Source organism: Abramis brama (genome assembly GCF_963993115.1).
Source record: "Abramis brama genome assembly, chromosome: 14".
Classification (NCBI taxonomy): domain Eukaryota; kingdom Metazoa; phylum Chordata; class Actinopteri; order Cypriniformes; family Leuciscidae; genus Abramis; species Abramis brama.
In genome coordinates, this window is record NC_139976.1 from 14,924,316 (window position 1) to 14,946,339 (window position 22,024).

Genomic DNA, 22,024 nt, shown 5'->3' on the forward strand with positions numbered 1-22,024 from the left:
AGATGCTAAGATAAAAACAAAATGAAGTTAGAACTACCTAGGCTACTTATTTATGTAACTGATCAGCGCACGAGTCATCTGTTCGAATCATTCAGGCTGAATCGCTAATCGATTCAGACCGTTTTGGTAACCTGTTGGAATGATTCATTGAAAAGTGATTAATTCGACTCGTCAGCCAATTCTGATTCTAAACAGCCGACCGAAAACACGGGAAAATTGATAAAAAGCAATAAAATACTTTCACTTCTTGAACATGATCTAAAAAGATCAAAATTACATCGCTTCTAAGAAATTAACTAATCTCTTTTGCACAACACTGCTATATGGCTCAATGTATGATTTTAGTTTTAGGGTGTGGCTGGACAACCAATAAGGGGAAGAACATGCATTGGTTTTTAATATTGAATATTTTATTGAGTTCCCCAACGTGACATGTCCCCTAGGGTCTACTTCATCAACAGTGCAGCAAGTTCACTTGTAAATCCCAGACATGCTTGCGTCGTAAAAAACTCGTTTTTCGTTTGGGAACGCCCGTCCTCGGGAGCTCATGATCGAGAGCGCAATAGGCTTGTCGATCTGTGACATCACTGTATGAAACAGCCCACTGAAGGCTGGAGTTTAGATGATGCACAAAGAAACAAGTCACTTTTCCACGTTTCCCCTAAGTGACACGCGCTCAACCTGGAATAAAAAAAAATCCCTTTATAATCTGACATACTGATTTGGATTCGCGAGTTTTGAGCTGTTTTTTTTTCTTTTTCTCGTGCTTACAGAAATGTACTGGATTTTAACTATGACCATCATTAAGCCATATTGCACGTCGTTTCTCTATTTTCCACTCGAATCGATGATGTCAATCTGATCCAAAATGAAGTTTGGGAAGAATATATGCATCCTAAACGTCGGTGGCACCAAGTATGCGTTCACGAGAGAAGTTATCAAGGATTTTCCCCTCCGAAGAGTGAGCAGACTCCACAGCTGCTCCTCTGAAAAGGAGGTCTTGGAGGTATGTGATGATTATGACCGAGAGAGGAACGAGTTTTTCTTCGACAGGCACTCTGAGGCGTTTGTCTTTATTATGCTTTATGTCCGATCTGGAAAGCTCAGGTTTGTCCCGCAGATGTGCGAGCTTTCCTTTTACAACGAGATGATCTACTGGGGTTTGGAGAGCTCGCATTTGGAGTTTTGTTGCCAGCGACGACTGGAGGAAAGGATGTCCGACACATTCACATACGTTTCAGAGGAGGACATCAAGGCTGAGGTGGAGTCCAGAAGTGAGGAGGATCAGGTCACCAGGCTCGCCCCGGAGACAGGGAACGCGCGGTGGCTGGAGAGGATGAGGAGGACTTTTGAGGAGCCAGCTTCTTCTCTCGCTGCGCAGATCCTGGCATCAGTGTCAGTGGTTTTTGTCATTATGTCTATGGTCATCCTCTGTGCGAGCACTCTGCCGGACTGGGATACAGCAAAAAACAATACAGTGGAAGAACACAGGTATATGCATGAATTCAAATTATGTGGTATGTGGTACACGTATGCATTTATGAAAAATGAGGTGCATCTCCCACAGGACAGCTCAGCTTTATGAGCATGCCCACCTTCCATAGCGCCATATATAATTGAAAGAATCGTGCTCATCTGCACACATGATCTCAGATGTATTTTGTGACGGTACAGGTTTGCCCCCCTGAACTTACTTAATTGTCTTGTCTGATTCTTACCATGTTTTGTATCCTATTCCTTTGCGAGCTCCATTCAGACCATCTTTTCTCCATTAAAAATGAAAGCAACACTGCCATGAAAGTTAAACTGAAATCTTAATAAGTGCGTTGACACAATTTTTCTGTTTACAGAAAATGAATTTGGACTTTCAAAGCATGTGACGTGATCAATCAGGACACTTTGAATAATAGGCTATCATTTATATATGCAATAATATTAAAATGCAATTACCATTTTTTATATTTTTGCGGATTATTTTCCTTTTAAAATGTATTACAGGAAAAACAATATTAGCACTGAAAAATACAAAAACGACATTTCAGTATTATCCGTATCCTGATAATGTACTTGAAGTATTGCGATGGTGATATTTGTTTTCTAACTGACGTACTTCGATTGGCCAGTAGACGTCGCCAAAAATATCTGACGTCAGCATGAGCTCTGCAGGGGAGACCGGAAAATGTTGGTTTCAGCGTCTGTAACTGTTAGAAGTTTTTGCGTTCTCAAACTTTTAATATAACATTCTCACATCTGTCTGCTACAAATTAAATTAGATGAGTCTATACGTATTCCCTCAACTGTGCAAATTCATGGCAAGTAGCCTACGTACAACCCATAGGTAGGCCCTACAACCTATCTCACTGCAGGAGCGAGTTGTAACACCAGTCGAAAACATGGAGATTTTATATTTGTCCGTGCATTAAATTATTATGTTAATCATAGTTATTTGTCCAAAATAGTTACTATGCAAAAACAACTCTAATAGATAGCGTGTTTGTGAATCATTCACTCAATATAAACGCTCCCATTTTGTGTTTTCTTTGTAGTGTTACTAACCCTTCTCTGCTCAGCTTGCGTGGATGTTATATAGCCTATCAAATTAAACAACAGAACCTACTGATCATACACATTTCGACATTTAGCATCTACTAACATGATTACAAATCAAATTATAATCCAGATGAAAATGAGCCTATTTTATTACCTTAAAATATTTTTCTGACCCTCGGATCCATTATATTTTTACAAAGAGAATTAAAACTTTTACTGTTACCTCAGGAGGGTGGTGATTTCTTTTGAACTTGAACATAGATTTGAACTTGAACCCCTTAGAAATTAGGGTAGAACTGATTCAAATTAAATCTCTATATTCTATATTATGCATAAATTGTATCATCATCCAATGTGAACATGACATCTTCCTGGTTCTCTCCATCAGAGATTAAAAATTCCAGTCATGTTTTCATATTCCCTGAATTGGGTCACATTGTCATTTTGGGTATTCCCTTGTCTCTCTCTCTCTCTCTCTCTCTCTCTCTCTCTCTCTCTCTCTCTCTCTCTCTCTCTCTCTCTCTCTCTCTCTCTCTCTCTCTCTCTCTCTCTCTCTCTCTCTCTCTCTCTCTCTCTCTCTCTCTCTCTCTCTCTCTCTCTCTCTCTCTCTCTCTCTCTCTGGAAGTATTTGTGAGTAGGGCATAAGGTTTTTTCTTTATGTATCCAGTGCAGTCTTGATTCCATTTCCCACAGTGGCCCCTGTTTGTCTCAGGGTTCAGGTATGTTCTCATATGTGTGTAACGAGCTGGAAATAAACCCAGTTTGGTTTTTCATGCATGCAGTCTTACAGTATTTTCAAAAATGTGGATATCATTCCCATGCTTTGTATTCATCTTTAAATGTCCGTTCATTCGTTGCCTGTAGAGGTCCAAATGTATAGTTTTTATGTTCATCATGCCTACTGAGGAATGATTAGCATATATATATATGCACTTGCTGTTAACCCAGCATTCTAGCATTTGTGGGCACATGTACATATATTATCACATCTTCTCTTATTTCACAGTATTCTTGGCCCTGTTTACATGCATTCATGCCGAAACTGCTGTCCTCACTGTAATTCCAAGTCTGTCACAGCTCTATAAATTTGCTTTGAACATTACAGTAAAACCATTCAGAGTGAAAGAGCAAATTCAGGGGCAAATTATTTTAGATGCAGCCTTTCACAAATCAATTTCTTTGTTCAAATATTAAAAGGATATTTAATTGAATGTGCACTCAAATATAAAAAAAAAATCTATTTCTTTTTTTGTGTGGAGGGATCGTAAGTTCAAGGACTACTAAGCAAGCGTAACTTCCTGCCTTTCAGCTTCCATAGACACTGGCACTGTCAACAAAACACTGGAGCTGTTTACACGATCTGAATGAGAGGACATTTTCCATAGAAAGCACATTGACCGCATGGCTGCATGAAATCTTATCTAAACACTTTGCATGACTTGTTTATTAAAAATAACAGAGCTAAAACTTATTTGAAGGCTACTTAGCAACATTTTTAGTGGTTATTATTTATATTTTCACATTCACTGATAATATTCTTGGGAGTGTTTGGTAGAGGAATATTCCAGGTTTTATACAAGTTAATCTGAATCAATAGCATTTGTGGCATAAGGTTGATACCACACAGAAATGTTGTTTTCTTAAGAAGAAAAAAAAATCAAGGTTACAATAAGAATCTTACAATGGAAGTGAATGGGACCAATTTTTAAAGGCAGAAATGTGAAGCGTAATTATATAAAAGCACTTACATTAATTCTTCTGCAACTTGTGTATTATTTGAGCTGGTTATGTTGTTATTTTTATAGTCGTTTTACGGTTTTACAGTTTATTTTGTTGCATTGAGAAAGTTGGATAAAATTGGATAGAACTTCACACAGATAAGGTTAGTTTTTTACTAAATGACTAAATGTACTATTTTTTACAAATTCGTGTTAAAATGCATATTGCATGTTTTGTGGCCATCACTATTGAAACAGTGAGTATTTTAATGTTAACAGATTCAGATTGGCCCCATTTACTTCTATTGTAAGTGCCATACTGTTACCTAGATTTTTACATTTTTAAATAATAATTATATAGCGTTTTTAAAGCAATATTTTCAAGGCGCTTACACAGAGAACAAGAAAACAAAAATAAACACACTCTTAGAAGAAAATGTTCATCTTCGGGACACAAATGAAGATCTTTTTGAATAAATCTGAGAGCTTTCTGTCTCTCGATTGACAGCTACGGCATTCAAACTTTTACGCTTCAAAAAGTTCATAAAGAGACCGTAAAACTAATCCATATGAATTTAGCAGTTTAGTCCAAATATTCTGAAGAGACTCGATCTCTTTAAATTAATAGATTTAATTCAGGCTTTTATTCACATTTTAACATTGATCAGTGAACATAAACAGAAGCTCAACCAAACCTTATCTGCTTGACGCACGAGAATGAACCTCATTGGTTCTCGCACTTCAAGCAAACATGCTTGAGCTCCTGTTTACTACAGCTGATGTGTGAGTTGATGAATGTTTATATGTGAATAAAAGCCTAAATTCAATCTATTCATCATATAAAGCGATTGAGTCTCTTCAAAAAAGTTTGTACTAAACCGCTCAATTCATATGGATTAGTTTTACGATCTCTATGAACTTTTTTTAAGCATTAAAGTGGTAGTTGCATAGACTATCAATGGAGGGACAGAAATCTCTCAAATTTCATCAAAAGATATTAATTTGTGTCCCAAAGATGAACGAAAGTCTTATGGGTTTAGAACGACATGAGGGTGAGTAATTAATGACAGAATTTTCCTTTTTGGGTGAACTAACCCTTTAAAAGATTCTGTCAGGCACTCCATTTATAGAACCTTTTAGGTGTTTGCAAAAGGATTTAGTTATGGATTTTAAACATAAAAGTATTATGCAATAATTTTCTCCTTATATAGAACCTTTTTGGCATAAAGGGTTCTTTAAAATTGAGCCAAGAACCCTAAGGTTCTATATATAATCCCACTGAACCTTTTTTTTTTTTTCTTAGAGTGGAGAGGAGGAATGAGTAGAAATGAATGTTTGTGTGGTAAAACAACATTATGCCACAAATGCTGTCACTTGAGCTTAACTTGCACTGAACTCAGAAACAAAAAATTGTAATCAAATCCCTGTCATAACCTCTAACTTTCTCTTTGTGTTTTTCTTCCCATATTTCTTTCTCTCTGTTCTCCCCATTTCACACAGGATTATCGAGGCGGTTTGCATCGGCTGGTTCACCGCCGAATGCATAGTGCGTTTCATTGTCTCACGGGACAAATGTGAGTTTGTGCGCCGCCCCCTTAATATTATTGACCTGCTGGCGATCACTCCTTACTATGTGTCTGTCGCTATGACAGCGCTGACAGGAGAAAACCCTCAGCTACAGCGAGCGGGAGTCACCCTGCGTGTATTACGAATGATGCGCGTCTTTTGGCTAATCAAGTTGGCGCGTCACTTCCTCGGGCTGCAGACGCTCGGACTGACGCTGCGCAGGTGCTACCGCGAGATGGTCATGCTGCTGGTGTTTGTCTGCGTCGCAATGGCGATATTCAGCGCCCTGGCACAGCTGTTGGAGCACGGCCTTGACCTGGAGACTAGCAATGAGGACTACGCCAGCATCCCGGCAGCCTGCTGGTGGGTTATTATCTCCATGACCACCGTCGGCTATGGAGACATGTATCCCATCACCATTCCGGGACGCGTGCTGGGTGGCGTGTGCGTTGTGAGTGGCATTGTGCTGCTGGCTCTGCCCATTACCTTTATCTACCACAGCTTTGTGCAGTGCTACCAAGAACTCAAATTCCGCTCAGCACGCTGCGTGCGAAGTCTCTCCTCTGAGTTTCTCAACTGACTGTTGCACAGTTCGTCATGAGATCCTCTGAAACCTGCTGGTCTTCAGCTTAGCAACATCACCTGCTCTTCTGTGCCTTTATTTTATACCAAGATCTAAAATATAGCGCTATTCTGTTTGGGGGAAAAAATCAGCGTTTAGACTCTCTATTATATCCAAATAATAACACAAGTACCTCTGTACTCAAGGACACATCGATGTTGACAATTACAGGCATCTGGAACCATTTCTGTCCATCCTGGGACTAACAGAACAGGACAAAAGAGACAAATCAAAGCTGGAAAGTGCACAATAAAGAATTACGATCCAAAGGAAATACATAAGCCAATGTTTGTGTTGCAACCCCCTTCCTGTGTGAACGAATAAACCCGATCCAACAGCATTTTTCAGTGTATGAAATGGACAACTGTGGCATTTGACGACTACAGATGGCCAGGCTGCCTGGAAGGGGCATCTGGCGGGACCTTGTGTCCTGTCAGTGCTCCAACCTAGAAGGAGCTTACACAAATTCTCATGTTTCCATGGAGAGGTCCCTCCGACTTGCTAAATCATTAATTCAGCTCCCAATAAAGTGGCAAAGCAAGGGAAACCAAAGTAAAAGGTTTTAGAGTGGCCACATAGAAGCGATCCGGAAGCAAATACTGTGATTGTTTTGACATCAAAGCCACTGTTGAGTGTGCAGTTTCAAATGAAGTTAAAGGTCTTACTCATAGAATGGTAGTTAACATTACTAAGCCACAAAAAAACAAACATCAGCTGTTCATCCAGACAGCGACAAGTCTGCAACCTGTCCATACACGACTGTGTGAATCAAGAGGCGTTAACTAAATTGATTAGCAAACACCTCACCCACACGCTCACCAGTTGGAGGGTTGTCACTCGCTTCCTTCCTCCTCTTTGAATACAAGCACAAAATCAAACCTCTTTTCCTTATTCAAGGGACTTTCTGAGTTTGTGTCTCCTGGAAAATAAGATTTTGGGTTGTATTTAATAAGATATGCTGCACATGATTAGATTTATTGACGGGAATACAGTCAATTTTATAAAAGTATTTCATTAAGCATCAAGAACAGTTTGGAAACATATTGATTATATAATACAGATTTTTTTTTTAGCTAAATTGATTATAATGTCAAAATTAAGATAGAGTGCATTGATTAATTCAGGTTATCCTATAATGACATAATTTGTCTTTAGCTTAAATCGTCATGTCAGTGTTGGGATCTTATAATTGCAGAAACATTGCTTGGTTGACGTCACACCACACAATGTTTATTTTTGCATCTGTATGGAGACATATGCCTTCATAGCTGTATCATTTTGTAGTTGTATTTATGGCTATTTAAAAGGGTCATAATGATGCAAATGAAATCTTATGTAGCTCTATTCTGTAACTTAAAATGTATTCTAATTGGTAAAGACAAGATTATTTATGTCTATGAAGAAAATAAAGAAATGTTTACTGATTCAAACCTGATTATTTAACTAATTATAATACAAGAATGTGGCACAAATGTGAAATATGTTAAGCAAAGGCAAAGTACCTCTGAATGTTTTAAATAGGGATGACTGTGTCTAGGTGCCCGTTTTTACTCCAGTGAATATTAGGGTGGCGTTATTTTTGAAAAGCAATGTCTGTACAGGCACACTTGTCAGGTTACGTCTTGTTTTTTTTCCTGTGTTTAAGTTTTAGGCTGCATCTGAAATCGCATACACCTACTATAATAACAGTATGACAAAAGAAGTATGTCTGAATTCACAGTAGCCTACTCATCTGTGCAAGAAGTACCCAGATGACCTACTACTTCCAGAGATTCTGAAGTGTGCATAGACACTACCATCCCATCAGGCCACGGGAGAGGATTCATGAAGGGCAGTGAAGCGGCCACTGACACTGGTAGATCACATGATAATGACAACATGGCAGTACGTCCGAATTACATTCATAAATACAGACATTCATATATAGAATATGCTGTTATAACAGTCGTGAAGTAATTACTTATTCAAAATAAGTACCTACTCAAGAGAGTTTGCGATTTCGGATGCAGCCTTGGTTTTGCTCTGATTGTTCCTTGTTCCTTGTTGATATAGTTACTCATTGTTTGATTAGTTATGTCTGCTGTGTCTCATTTCGTTGATTAGTATGATCTAATGGTCTCCCCTGTGTTCTGTTCAGTTCTTGGTCCGTTCTCGTCTTAGTGTGTTTGGTTGTTCTCTGCCTATGGTTCTAGACAATGATTTCTGAGTATTTTGTTTAATAAAGAGAAGACTGCTGCAATTAAATCCTGCGCTTTTATTTCATCTTGCTGCAACCAGACGTGACAACCCCATAACGTTTCGGCTATAATAAAACATTCGTGCACATTTCCACCATTATTCCCCAAGACATGAGAAAAGTACAGATCACTGAACACATGTTGACCTTTTGTGACAATAGCAGGGCATGCTATCACATTATATGGAGCATAGGTGTAATTTGCGGGTGGGACATGTCCCCACCACTTTTTCTCAAGGTCGATATTGTCCCCACCACTTTTTGAAACATTTCGAGGTACGAATGTAGGCTACCTAATACAAATACATAAAACACCTCCAGTTTACTGGCAGAGCATTAATTTAGTGCTAAAATGTGTTGTTGTTTTTTAAATCAAGTTCTCGTTGCCGCTGCTATTAAGGTGATGATACACAGGGCAACTTTTTGAGCAATGTTGCTGGGCAATCTTGCCGAGCGATTGTTGCTTGGGCACTTTCCCATTGAAAATGGGCAATAAATTTCTATCTGGATAATTTAGATCGGTCGTGGGCCCTGTGTCTCATCTGGTTGCCCGTTGGCGGCAACATTGCCCAGCAACATTGCTCAAAAAGTTGCCCTGTGTATCATCACCTTTAGTGTCATAGAGGATACAGTGTAGACTCTGTTCGTTCCAGTGAAATCATCACAAAACAAAATGAACACAAACATGTCCCTGGTTGATATATACTGTAACCACTGTTGAACATATTCGGTTTTGATGAGAAAAAAAGAAAAAAAAACTACACGAGTGCGGATTATAGAACCCGTAACCTGACACAATCTATGCAGTCTGGCAGATCTATGCATTTATTCACGGGAAAGTTCTCGGCACTGACAATATATATTGGTATTAAAAGACAAATTAAACCCAATGTAGCCTAACGTTACTATTGAAATTGATTTCTAGACATTGTGATGTTATTTATTTCCCTAAAATTGTTATTGTAGGCTACATCTTATTTAGCATTGTATTAGCAACCTCCTAGCAACAGAAATATCTATTACAAGATGGGATTAATAAACTTAACATTATTTAGGGATAAAGTGAAAATTGAGTGTATGGCTATAGGCTAATTGAGAAATAAAATTGAGTATGAAAGTATGGCTTTTAAAAATATAGCAACTTTTAATTTAAGTTAATTTAAAGCAGTCTTCACATAAACCAATTATAACAAATTTTACATTTAGCATATATATATATTTAAAATAGTCCATGCCATCTTAATGTTGTTAACATTCATTTGGAGATTCAGTGTGAACTTATGTATTAAAAAATAAAATACATATTAAAAATTGTAATGTTAGGTGCGATCAATCGCGATTAATAACAATGTTTTTTAATCAATTGACAGCACAAGCTCAAAAGATAGCCTAATAGCTTCTAAAACACAAAACAGCCATACCAACAAATACAAAATGATCACAGATGATTTAACAAAATATTATAATAAATTATATTTATCAACGAAATCAAACAAAATCCCAGCATTTTTATTTCTGACTTTTAACAGGTCAGCTTCATAGCCGTTTTTAGCTTTAATGACGTCATATTCGCGCGACAAATCCTTACGCACTCGAAAAGCCGGTTGATTTGCGACGGTCACTCTCACCTCGTCCTCGCCGGTTACCACTAATTACCAAAATGTATTACAAATTTAGTGGGTTTACACAAAGACTAACCGGAGCTTTGCCAACCTCCGCATACAACCCTCAGGTATGTGCGCGCTATTCCGTTTCTAAAGGTTAATTCAGTGACCTTGATCTGCTACTACTTGCTCATTGAGCCATAGAATTTTTTTAAACAGTCGTTTGATAGCCTATGTAAAATTCATGTCTCTAGTAGTATTGTAACCGAAACAATTGTACAGGCTAATTATTATTAATAAAGAAAAGCGGGTTGAGAGCTGATTATCCACACCAAAATCTACTTACTGAATACAGTTACTTAGTTGTAGTGCTAGTCAAGTAGAAATTATGAATAAAAAAAAACATTAAAAAAAATCATGGGAGGGGTAAAAATAGTATGTAGTCCTAGTGGAAAAAAATATCAACTTAACCTGTTTGTAAACTTCCTTTAGGGCTTGAGGTCAAATATACCTTCTGAATCCCCTACAATCATCTTTGCTACACCAACTAAACTGGTGTCTGAGTCAGGTGCTGCAGTGGAGTATATGGGTGCCAACAAGGTTCAAGATCTCCAGAGGCTATTTCAGGTGTGTATGTGATCTATTAAGCTATGTAGTTGAGTTAAAGGGATAGGAAAATTCTGTCATCATTTATTCTACCTCATGTATGCCTTTCTATCTTCTAATGAACATAAAAGAAGACACTTTAAAGAATGTTGGTAACCAAACAGATTCGCTTCCTATTGACTTCCATTGTATGGACATAAAATACAGTGGCAGTCAATGAGAACTGAAACTCTTTAGTTACCAACATTCTTCAAAAGATCATCTTTTGTGTTCATTTTTCAATTTTGGGTGGACTATCTCATTATTTAACAGGGGAAAAAAGAAGCATACATGAATTCTTCCCTCTCCCTGTTTCTTCTTCAGGCCTCAGAAGAGATTCCTGTCCATCTAAAGCGAGGTGTTCCAGACAGACTCTTGTACAGGACCACCATGGCTCTGACAGTCGGAGGAGCTCTCTACTGTCTTGTGGCTCTTTATATAGCAGCACAGCCCAGAAACAAGTGAACTGTACCCAGCTTCTTCTTTTCATCGACTCACATCATCAGTGATGAAATAACATTTGTGATCTGTATCTTTGTTCTACTTATTATTATTATTATTATTATTATTATAAGCAATATCCTTCCCAGCATAAATCACCATAAACAGACACTCTGTCCTGAACAAAGCTTATATTACACATTGCCATTTTACTTGTGTGTCCTGTATCAGTTCCTCTTACAAATGTGATGCTGTTAGTTGTGTTTATTAGAACAGCGGTTTTCAACCTTTCTAATACCAAAGCCCCCGAAAATCAATATGTGATGCCCGCTCTATGCTATTATTTGTTCTTTTGCTAAAATTACAACAAAAACAAACAAGCTTGCTTTAAACCTTTTTTAATGTAAAGAATATAGGGCAATTGGATAAGTCATGTAAATTCTTTTTTTATTTTACTAAATAATGCATTTCACCAGATTAAAAAATATTTATTGAAGAAAAATAAGATTTTGAATAATATTAATAATTTTTCCTGTAGCATTTTAACTTAAAGAAATTATAACATTTTATAATTTTTATAAAATACTTTAATTTTGTGGCCCTTTTTGGAGCTTACTGAGACTTTCTGGTTGAGAACCACTGTAGAGTCCAAGACTTATATAGTCCCATCAGAGATGGATGTGTAAAAATGACAAAAACACTGTATTATGCTGCCAGGCCAGTAGTTGGCGACACTACATGCCTATAACACTACATGCCTATAGACTGAACACGTAATACACATGCGCATGACGTCAACGTTTTCACAAGTTTTTTGTAGTGTACGTGGAGGCTATAATGGTATTGTTTTCAAATACTTCCACTTTGTAACCCCTTTTCAAAGGTTTGCATTTTTATGCCCCCAAAACAAAGTTTGTTGTGTAAATGAGAGGCCAAAATGCAACTAAATGTTTTTAGTTGAAAATGGTATCATGTAAATAGCTCCTCATCTCCATTTATACCTCATCAGCAAAAAATGGTTTATATGAGATGTGTGATGGCTCACAGATTGTGAGAATCATGTTTAGGTAATGATTGAAGAGGGTTGTGATTGTTGGGAAGAGGACAAGAAAAAAAAACCCTTGAGACCTCACACTTTTCAGTAGTGTTGATTGGTTTAAAGGGGTGGTATAATGACCTTTTCACAAGATGTAAAATAAGCCTTTGATGTCCCCAGAGTGTGTATGTGAAGTTTTAGCTCAAAATACCCCACAGATATTTTTATATAGCATCTGAAAGTTGTCACTTTTTGAGGGTGAGCAAAAACACACCATTTTTGTGTCTGTTCCTTTAAATGCAAATGAGCTGCTGCTCCTGGCACAGAGGGCGGAGCTTCAAGAGCTTGTGTCCTTTTATCTCACACGGACATGCACTGGAAATTTCAAACACTTTTAGCCTTTTATGTTCAAACCAAAGTCAGAAAGATGGAGAGACTCGAGAAGTGACAACATGTAGACAACATTTCTGAATGTGTAGTTATCTTCATTGATTAGCATAATCTGTCATGATAATCTATAAATCGTGTTCCCGGGGGCGGGTTTATGTAAATTTTAGGGTTGGTGATGTCACTAACCCGAGAGGAATGTCATGTAGTCCATACCAGCCGTTTGTTGTAGTCCTTAAAAAGCAATTTCTTTTTCAATCTCCCTTTGCTTTGAGCTTTGAGCGTTGTAACTTCACAGATGTTGTTTATGCTCAAACAGCAACATTACACACTAACTAAAGTTAGAAAAGTGAAATCATATTCAACCACCCCTTTAATGTGTTTGTTACACACTTGGGCATGTTAAGTGTCTCATGGTGAAGCCCAATTAAGAATGAGAAATCTATAGGAAGTGTTTTAACAAGATGTACAGAGTATTCCTGAAATGTAGAATCAGACAAGGTGAATGAATTTGATGAAATGCCACTGAATGCAATATTATAATAATGTAAGGTCATATTTAAAGCATCCAAGGACTTGTCATGCTGCTGCTCCTCTCAAATGCACGAAGCAAAACTGTTCGTTTGTGAAACTGAGGTTTTTTTTCCCTTCTTCTTTAAGCTTTGGCTCTCTGAGATGTACATGTTTAATTTAAAAGAGTAGAACCAAATTAAAAGCAATTACCTTTTGCCACTCTTGTTTGCTTGCGTTTTCTCTTTTTGAATTCTGACATTCAGTACAATATTTGATCAGAGATAAGAAAAAACATCAAAACATTACGGTTAAATTGATTACTTATGTATACTATATATATAGTCTATAAGATGGCTCTTGAAAAGCTTGGAATTTCCTGCTCAGGCTGTTCACATGGCAACACGGCTATAGGAGACTGTACACAAAAGGACTTCCAATCCCTTCGAATTTGTCTCTTTCATGGCCAAAGCACTGTAGAGCAAAGAAAGGATTCCTATTGTTCTGAAATCCGATTTTTCCACATTTCTGTATAGTCAGAGGTAATAACACAACATGCGGCTGACAGGCTGTCTAACTGCACCCTGGCTCTTGATAGGCTGTCAGAGCACAAAGCAAAGTGAAACAATCTATGACAATGAGAGGCTGTGATTCACCCCGTTGCTCTGCTTACTGCTGAAGACTACTGACAACTAGTGATCGGCCACACAGAGCATTTTAAAGATGGCAATAATCTCTACCAAGTACGGCTGTTCTTCTAATAGCCTCAGGTAAGACTTTTCCCCAAGACAATCAATATTAATATTTTCTTTTATGAGCCTGTGACTGGAAAACCACATAGCCATGGCAACCACGAGACTCTTTCCAGATGTCCACATATTTCCTAGCATGTGGTTAATTCTGTTTACATTATTCATGTCTCCATGGCGTGCATTTTATATCTAAATAATTACACAAGTCTGAATGTAGATATACATGTTGAGAGTAGAGATTGATTTGTGCCCTTCTCTTGATCTCTATTGTTTGCCTTATTTAGGCTGAATGGATGAATGAACAATGGATTCGATCCTCCAAAGTGTTTGTTTTGTGCCTCTATTTAGAAATTCAAAATTATTATTTTTTTCCCGTTAAATTATGTAAAGTGAGCCAGACGTCTGAAACAGTGTTCCAGGTGGTCACATGTTATTAATATTTAATTTTTACATTTTTGCCAGGTTGATTTTACTACTGCATTAGCTTCAGTATATTGCACTGATTTATGTTTAATACTTTTATGTTTACTAACAAGGGCTGGGCCAGCTGTATAATACATAGGTACATTTTAGTTCATGGTACTTAAATTGGTTAAAAGTGGTGGTAAAAGCATTTTAATGTTAATGTAAAATTTAAGAATCCTGGAAAAAAAAAAATGTATCAGGGTTTCCACAAAAATATTAAACTGATTTTTACATAATAAAAAAATATATAGAATGATTCAGTGACACTGAATAATAGAATAATAGGCTAGCTATTTGTTATTAATATTAAAAACATTTTTCAGTTTGGCCAGCTTAGCTTCTGTATTGCATAGTTTTGTTTAATAATTTTATGTTTAATAACTATGACAAGGGCTGGGCCAACTGATCTTTAGCTATGAAATCTAGTTCTAGAAATCAGTTCTTCATTAAATCCTTAGAGAAGAATTAGCAAGGGTGCAGCAGACATCATGGGGTGCGCAGTGGTGGGAGCGTGTTTATTTGGGGGTGTGATTGGTGTAAGACACCAGTCTGTGAAGCCTAGAGTGAGAGAGTGAGCGAGTGAGCAGTTGATAATCTCCATCTGTAGTCCTGCTGCTCACTTGGCTAAAAGCAAAGCTCTCTCTCTCTTCTCTAGGAACAGCGTGTTGGGCATTGGAGTTGGTGGTTTCCTTAATAGCCCTTATACATTATTGACTTCTTGGTTAGGCCTACATTTAATTTTCCCTAAAAACTGCAGAGCTGCCTGTCAAGTAAATACAATGCATTATAATGAAAAAAAGAACAAAGGGATTAACAGACAAACTGATTCTTGCTAATTACAGAGAAGAGTTTAATGTTTAATTAATTGTCTTCCTCTATTATTTTGTCTTTTCAGTTTGTGTCTCCTGATTATTCTTTATTTTCCATACACATGTGCTCTCCTTCTTTCTTTTCTGACTCTCCTTCTGCATAACAACCAGCAATGAGAGGTATGTATTGGGTAAGCAAGCAGCATGTTTGTGTGCGTGTGCATGCATGCTTTAAATTGATTAAAATAAATTTTTAATGCTAATGAAATTTTTATGAATCCTGAAAATATATCAGTTTCAATAAAAATACTGAACTGAAAGAACTTTTTTTTTTTTTTTTACATGTAATAATAATAAGAAATATAGAATGATTTCTAAAGGATCATGCACTGTAAAAAAAAAAGTATGATCAATAAGTTATGATGACAACACATAACATTGCTTTAACTCGTCAAAATAAGTAACTTTCAACTTTTTAAGTTATACAAGATTCAACTAATTTTTTAAAGTCAGTTTAATGTAAATTTTAGTTGAAATGACTTAAACATCCAAGTTGATTGTACTTAAAAATTTACGACAGCCACTTTTTTTTGTGTGTGTGTGTGTGTGTGACACTGAAGACTGCAAAAATAGCTAGTAAAAAATTACCAACTTAAATATTAAAAAGCCTATATTAAAATATTACCAAGCTGATATTTCTCACCCTCTTTCTGATAACAACCAGTTAGTGAGATGTTCTTCGGGATCTTTGATAATTTATATAAAAAATAATATAATCATCATATATAGCATTTTTGTTTACATCTACAGTTCATGAATTTGATGTGCATACCTATCAGTTAATACCTATTATTGGAGACTTTCAAAAAGTCATACATAAACTCTTTCTGGTCTCTTGACGGACTTTGTCATTTCCGTCCTTCATTCACACCATCACAGTTCCTGAAATGGAGAACAATTGAGAAACATTGACTACTAGAATCCATTAACTCATCCTGACAGTGTTCTTGGAGGAAAGGAGGATGGGACAGCAGTCTACAGCATTTGTGCTGGCTTTGAGCCACACCAACTGTTCGTAGGACAAACACCCACAACCATACAACAAGCCAAAGCCTGAAGAGTCTGTTCAGGAGACAACTGCACAGTCAAAACTGTACAATCCACATCAGTCATAAGACAACAGTGGCACAATAAACCTGTACAGGATCAGTAATCTCATGCCATAATCCTCTGAAATATCACATTCTTAAGAGCTGCTTGCTCTTACAGAGAGAAATCAATGGGACTTTGAGCCGAGTGCAAACTTTACCTGCGCTTACATCATGGATAAAGCAAAGTAAAGATCAAGGGCCATTGGTTACTTTTTGCTGGAAAAAAAACTGTGTGAACTATTTGAGGTTCAGAACAACCAAAGTCTTTTTTGGCACCAGCTACTCACAATGATAAACACAAACAGCAACACCATAAAGCAAAACAAAAAAACCTTAACCACTAAAAAGGACTTTAACATTACGAAAAATGTATTTTAAATAAATGCTGATCTTTTGAACTTTCATCAAAGAATAATGAAAAATATTCCACAAAATATTAAGCAGCACAACTGTTTTTAACAGTTTTCAGCACAGCCATCAGGAATAAATGTCATTTTAAAATATGTTAAACCGAAAATAGTTTTAAATTGTAATAATATTTCACAATTTCACTCTTTTTTCTGTATTTTTGATCAAATAAATGCAGCCTTATAGTGAGCATAAGAGACATTTTCCAAAAATATTAAAAAATCTTACCGGCCCCAAACTTTTGAATGGTGTACATTTAAAACATAATCCTTTAAAGCCACAATCTGTTCTATCTTACTACATTTGGACATTGTATTGTATTGGAGCCTTATTTTAATTGGATTCACAACTATTTCTGTTGGTGGATTTAAGAGAACAATGTTATCTAGATCCCCTGGAACATTTTCCTTATGGTCACTGCGCAAAGATAACAACTGAAATATGGTTTGAAGAAATAGTGTAAATTTCATATTTCTGGAAAAAACAGAGTCTATAGAAATCCTAAACAATTTCACTCTTATGAAACCTTTTTGTGATGTTCTATTCAGCTGCCACCTTCCCTTCCTTTGTCTGCTTACATTTTTCAGTCTGATTATGTTTTTCTCTCTCATTCTCTAAAAAGTCAATAGAGCTTTATTGTACTGACTGTAATGAGCTTAAATATTGCCAAAGCTTTGAAGTGCTTACAGGTGCAATAAATAAGACAAATCTCTTTCAAAATTATTAGATTTTTTTTTCATCATGTTCCAATATGATAAAGTTCTCAGACTCTTTATCTTTGATTTTTTTTTTTTATATATAGATTTAACAAAAAATGCACGCCACATTTTCGTTCTAACCTGTAAAGAGTGCCAACAGACAATTCCTTCTTTAGTTCTGCATTTTCATCAGTGACTATAATATATTGGTCATTATTAGGGGTGTAACGTTACTCTCAAGTCACGGTTCGATATATATCACGATGCTGAACTCACAATATGATATTATTGCATATGGTAAAAGGTTAACAAAAAAAAATAAATTTGATATTACATTGTGGGTGCATGAATAGGCTTGGACTTGGACAATGGTGACATCAGAATAAAATATTCATGATGCTGGAAATATTCTGAAGCTGAAAATACAGAATTATTTTAGACGAACATGCTTGCACTCTGTCACTGACTAGTTAAGCCACTTTTTACTGGTAAGACATTTGGTATTATCAGAACCCACAAATATTCCCCCATTGAATTATTATAGTAGTTTAAAGTAGTACTGACACCAAAACTCTGAAAAACTTTTTTCAGACATTTTTTTTTTTCTCACACAGTAATTTTTATTTTGGGTGAACTATCCAAGTTACATATTGTCACTATCCAGATACATATTGTTGCTTTTTTTTTTTTTTTTTTGATATTATAGCCTAGGCTTACACCCCAAGTCATTAATAAAAGAGAGCAATCAAACTGAAAGTTTAGATACAGAATGTGATATGGATTTCATTCATAATGACACAATCATTTGTAAATCAGGAAAAGACTGCTTCGTTTTATATTACGAAGTAACAAATATAGGTTATCTCACTGTAAAAAAAAGTTGCTGCCTTAAAATGTTTAAGTACAATAAACTTGGATGTTTAAGTAATTCCAACTTAAATTACATTAACTTTTAAAAAGTTGAATCTTGTATTTTCTAGCACACTTTGTTGTTGCATTATGTAAAATGTGAATCTGTCAGAAAAGGCACTTGCAGGTGAACTAGAGTACAATGCTATTGATTTTCTAAAAACACGATTTTCACATCTCATTCGGAAGAACAGCACATAATAGCTACTGAAATAAGCCTCTCCTCCATGCCTTTTATGATTCACAATAAATACAATACACGCAATCTCTTTCCATCTCACATTGAATTAAAACTATGGAACTATTTGTGTCTGGCTTTGGCAAATAGTGAGTATAAGCAGCGCTGAAAAGAAGATAACAATCTGTTCTTATTCTCTTCAGTGTAATCAGTAATCTGTCATTTGTGAATAGTATGAGGATCTTTGTCAGGTTCACTCACAGTTTTCACAGATGAAATGGTCTTTTTATACAGGGTCCCAAAGCACCCCATGTTTTATGTGAAAATAATAATAATATTTTTAATAAAACACTTTTATTTTACCCTATACATTCTTTAATTGTTTTCCTCTGACTTAATCAAAGCCTGTATATAACCGAAGCTCTCTGTCATATCAAATTAAGCATGTTTTTTTTGTTTTTTTTTTCAGAAATCTGACTTTTATACATTTTTAGAATTATCCATTTGACTACAGACAAAATAAATAAAAATTAATGAAATTTAAATAAAAACTTTGTTTATTGCATTTATTTATGTTTTTATGGGGTCTTCTGAGACCCCAAACATTACTAATGTAGCATTTTTCATGCATGGCGTTTGAAGCATGTTATCAAGTTGACATTTTGTTTATAATCAGGTCTCATTAGATTAGAAAATGCCAAAAAGAATCAACCTAATACTTAAATGTTAAGTATGCATTTGAGCTATTAAATGGATTTGGGGTCAGCATTTCCCATTTTGGTTAAATGACAATATTTGGATGACAAACGGCAACATAAAAAATATTTACCATTATAATTTTTTTGTCTTCCAATATATTTATTTTGTATAAAGCACAATCATGTCGCTGTCTATTCATTTAGCAGATGCTTTTATGCAAAGTGACAAACGAGGAATACAACAAGCGATTCAGAGGCACTAAACACAATAAGTGCTAGCAATAGCAAGTTTAATAAAGTTTCAGACATTGTTCAGAAAAGTACACACAAAGAGTGTTTAACGAATAGTGAAAGCATAATAACTTGTTTCTATGTATCATCAACTTGTATCATCTAACTATGTCAGATTTCAACATATCAAGTCACTCACCCCCTACTGAACTCTTAAAGGAGAAGTTCACTTTTAAAATGAAAATTCTGTCATCATATAATCACCCTCATGTTGTTTCAAACCTGTATGAATTTCTTTCTTCTGCTGAACAGAAAGGAAGATATTAGAAGAATGTCAGTAACCAGACAGTTTTTGGGTCCCATTGACTTCCATAGTATATTTTTTTCCTACTATGGAAGTCAATGGGACCCAAAAACTGCCTGGTTACTGATATTCTTCTAAATATCTTCCTTTCTGTTCAGCAGAAGAAAGAAATTCATACAGGTTTGAAACAACATGAGGGTGATTATATGATGACAGAATTTTCATTTTAAAAGTGAACTTCTCCTTTAACTAATTCATAGCAATCACAGAAAAGCACTGCAATAACGGCTACGCTTGAGGATTCTATGATCTTTACTAAACATTAGCCTTATGTCTGTGATCTCCATGATGTCCCCTAGGTAATCTTATACCTCTTCATGTTGGCCACAGTCATCTTCCTTCACTGTGATCTTCAGTGAGAGCATGAGTTTTCTCTGCAGAGCCATATGAGTGCACTATTCTCTGATTGTCCCAGATCTGCAGGCACTTTAGGGTGTTTAGATAAACTATAATTGTAGCTCTCCAGCTTTCAGCATGGGTTCTATAATGGGGCTCTGCCATCATATGTCAACTAGGCCAGAACAGAATCCTTACATCACACACACAAAACAGCCTTATTGTTAATCAACTTGGCCGTGGGGGAAGGTCACTATACATTATTCCCCGTGCTGCCTTTTCTTTACAGCTTGATGAAGTATTATAGCCAGAGCCCAGACGGAAATCCTCTCGAGCGAAGGATGTGTAATCGATGCTAGCTTTGGAGGTTGTGGAAGTGTAATGAAGAATGAAGAGAGAACAATTTTCAGATTACGCTGAAATGATTTCGTGATATGCTTGTACTTATTTCATTAGTATTCCTCTCATGCTTCAGAGTGTGGCTGTTTGTGTTTATCATTGTTAGTAGCTGGTGCCAAAAAGCCTTTGGTTGTTCTGAAGCAAAAAATGAACCACAACAAAGTTTTCGAAACCCTCAAAAAGACATAAAGGTAATTCTCCTGGCCTTTTATCTCATGGATAATGGACACGTGGTCTGCCTCTCTAAAATTACCCTGAGTATGAATGACACTTCTAAATGTTTTCTCTTTGTTTGTATTTTCCACTCCTGCATTTTTATTAGCTGGGTTATCAGCTGATTTATCATAGGATGCATTCAGGAAACTACTACTAAGGTTCTTTACTACGGCACTTGCTTATTCTGAAGAAGAAAGGCAGTCTTGGAGACAGAGCGAGGGCTTTTGTGACTGGTCTTGTCAAAGGGAGTGAATACGGTCATTAGAGCTGAGAGAGAAGCAGGAGGGCCGTGATCGCAGTTCTGATTAGCTCTGCTGCTTCATGTTTCCTACGTGACCTGGTATTAGTCGAGCCCCAGTGTGAAATGCAGTACAGGTCCTGCTGAAAATAGCTTCAGCTGGACTCGATCAAGTCCTGTAGCTCTATATCTGCTATATGCTATCTTCACACTTCTATAAAAATAGTGGAGCCTCATTGAACAATCAGTTTAGAAGAGTTGACCAATTCAGAGAAATAATCAACAAAGGTGAACGTAACTATTTTACATGGTCTAGGTGGCAATTTTGTATGTACAGTGTACGCATTGTATGTACTGTACACAATAACCGTCTGTCACTGGGGCATACGGAAAACAAAAACGTACAAATGAGATTCATACTAATTAGCCACAAATTTGCCTTATCGCCTAAATGTAAATAGTTACGAATTGCCATGAGATTGTGTTGTAACCTATATTTGATAGAGCAATAACATGGCAGTTTGAAGAATATATTATTTAGTTTACATTTAAGCAATTTCACACAAGCAAGAATGCTGATATTCAGGCTAACAGCGAGTGTGTGGTATTGCTTATAAACAACAGTTCTATTAGCAAAACGTAATTTTTTTTTACTAACTTACATTTTAGTCACAATATTGCCAGTTACTTAGTCTATTTTTTTACTAAGAATCACTAAACAGAATCAATGGTTCCTTTTCCGAGCAATACACGGTAGTAAACGTGGTTTAAATGTAACTGATGTAGGCTATGTAACATCTTTGTTGATCCTGGAACAGAATTCCAATCAACCAATCAGATTTGAGGGACAAGTTTAC

At 36.3% G+C, this 22,024-nt stretch overlaps 2 protein-coding genes across 5 annotated transcripts; both read left to right on the forward strand.

Moving 5' to 3' along the window:
- The first annotated feature begins 661 nt into the window (after positions 1–661).
- kcng3 (potassium voltage-gated channel, subfamily G, member 3) lies at positions 662–8,691 on the forward strand. 4 transcript variants are annotated; one of them, XM_084134373.1, is made up of 3 exons: positions 668–1,491; positions 5,769–5,842; positions 5,921–8,691. In XM_084134373.1, the coding sequence occupies exons 1-3, from the start codon at positions 869–871 to the stop codon at positions 6,412–6,414; spliced, it is 1,191 nt and encodes a 396-aa protein (XP_083990499.1). In that variant the 5' UTR covers positions 668–868; the 3' UTR covers positions 6,415–8,691. The 4 variants fall into 4 exon arrangements, with proteins under 4 accessions (XP_083990498.1, XP_083990499.1, XP_083990501.1 ...); XM_084134374.1 differs by having other exon boundaries at positions 883–1,006; positions 1,108–1,491; positions 5,769–8,691; XM_084134372.1 differs by having other exon boundaries at positions 662–1,491; positions 5,769–8,691.
- Positions 8,692–10,275: 1,584 nt separating this feature from the next.
- Positions 10,276–13,537, forward strand: cox7a2l (cytochrome c oxidase subunit 7A2 like). The gene is made up of 3 exons (XM_084134674.1): positions 10,276–10,424; positions 10,789–10,923; positions 11,266–13,537. The coding sequence occupies exons 1-3, from the start codon at positions 10,353–10,355 to the stop codon at positions 11,404–11,406; spliced, it is 348 nt and encodes a 115-aa protein (XP_083990800.1). The 5' UTR covers positions 10,276–10,352; the 3' UTR covers positions 11,407–13,537.
- Positions 13,538–22,024: the final 8,487 nt, after the last annotated feature.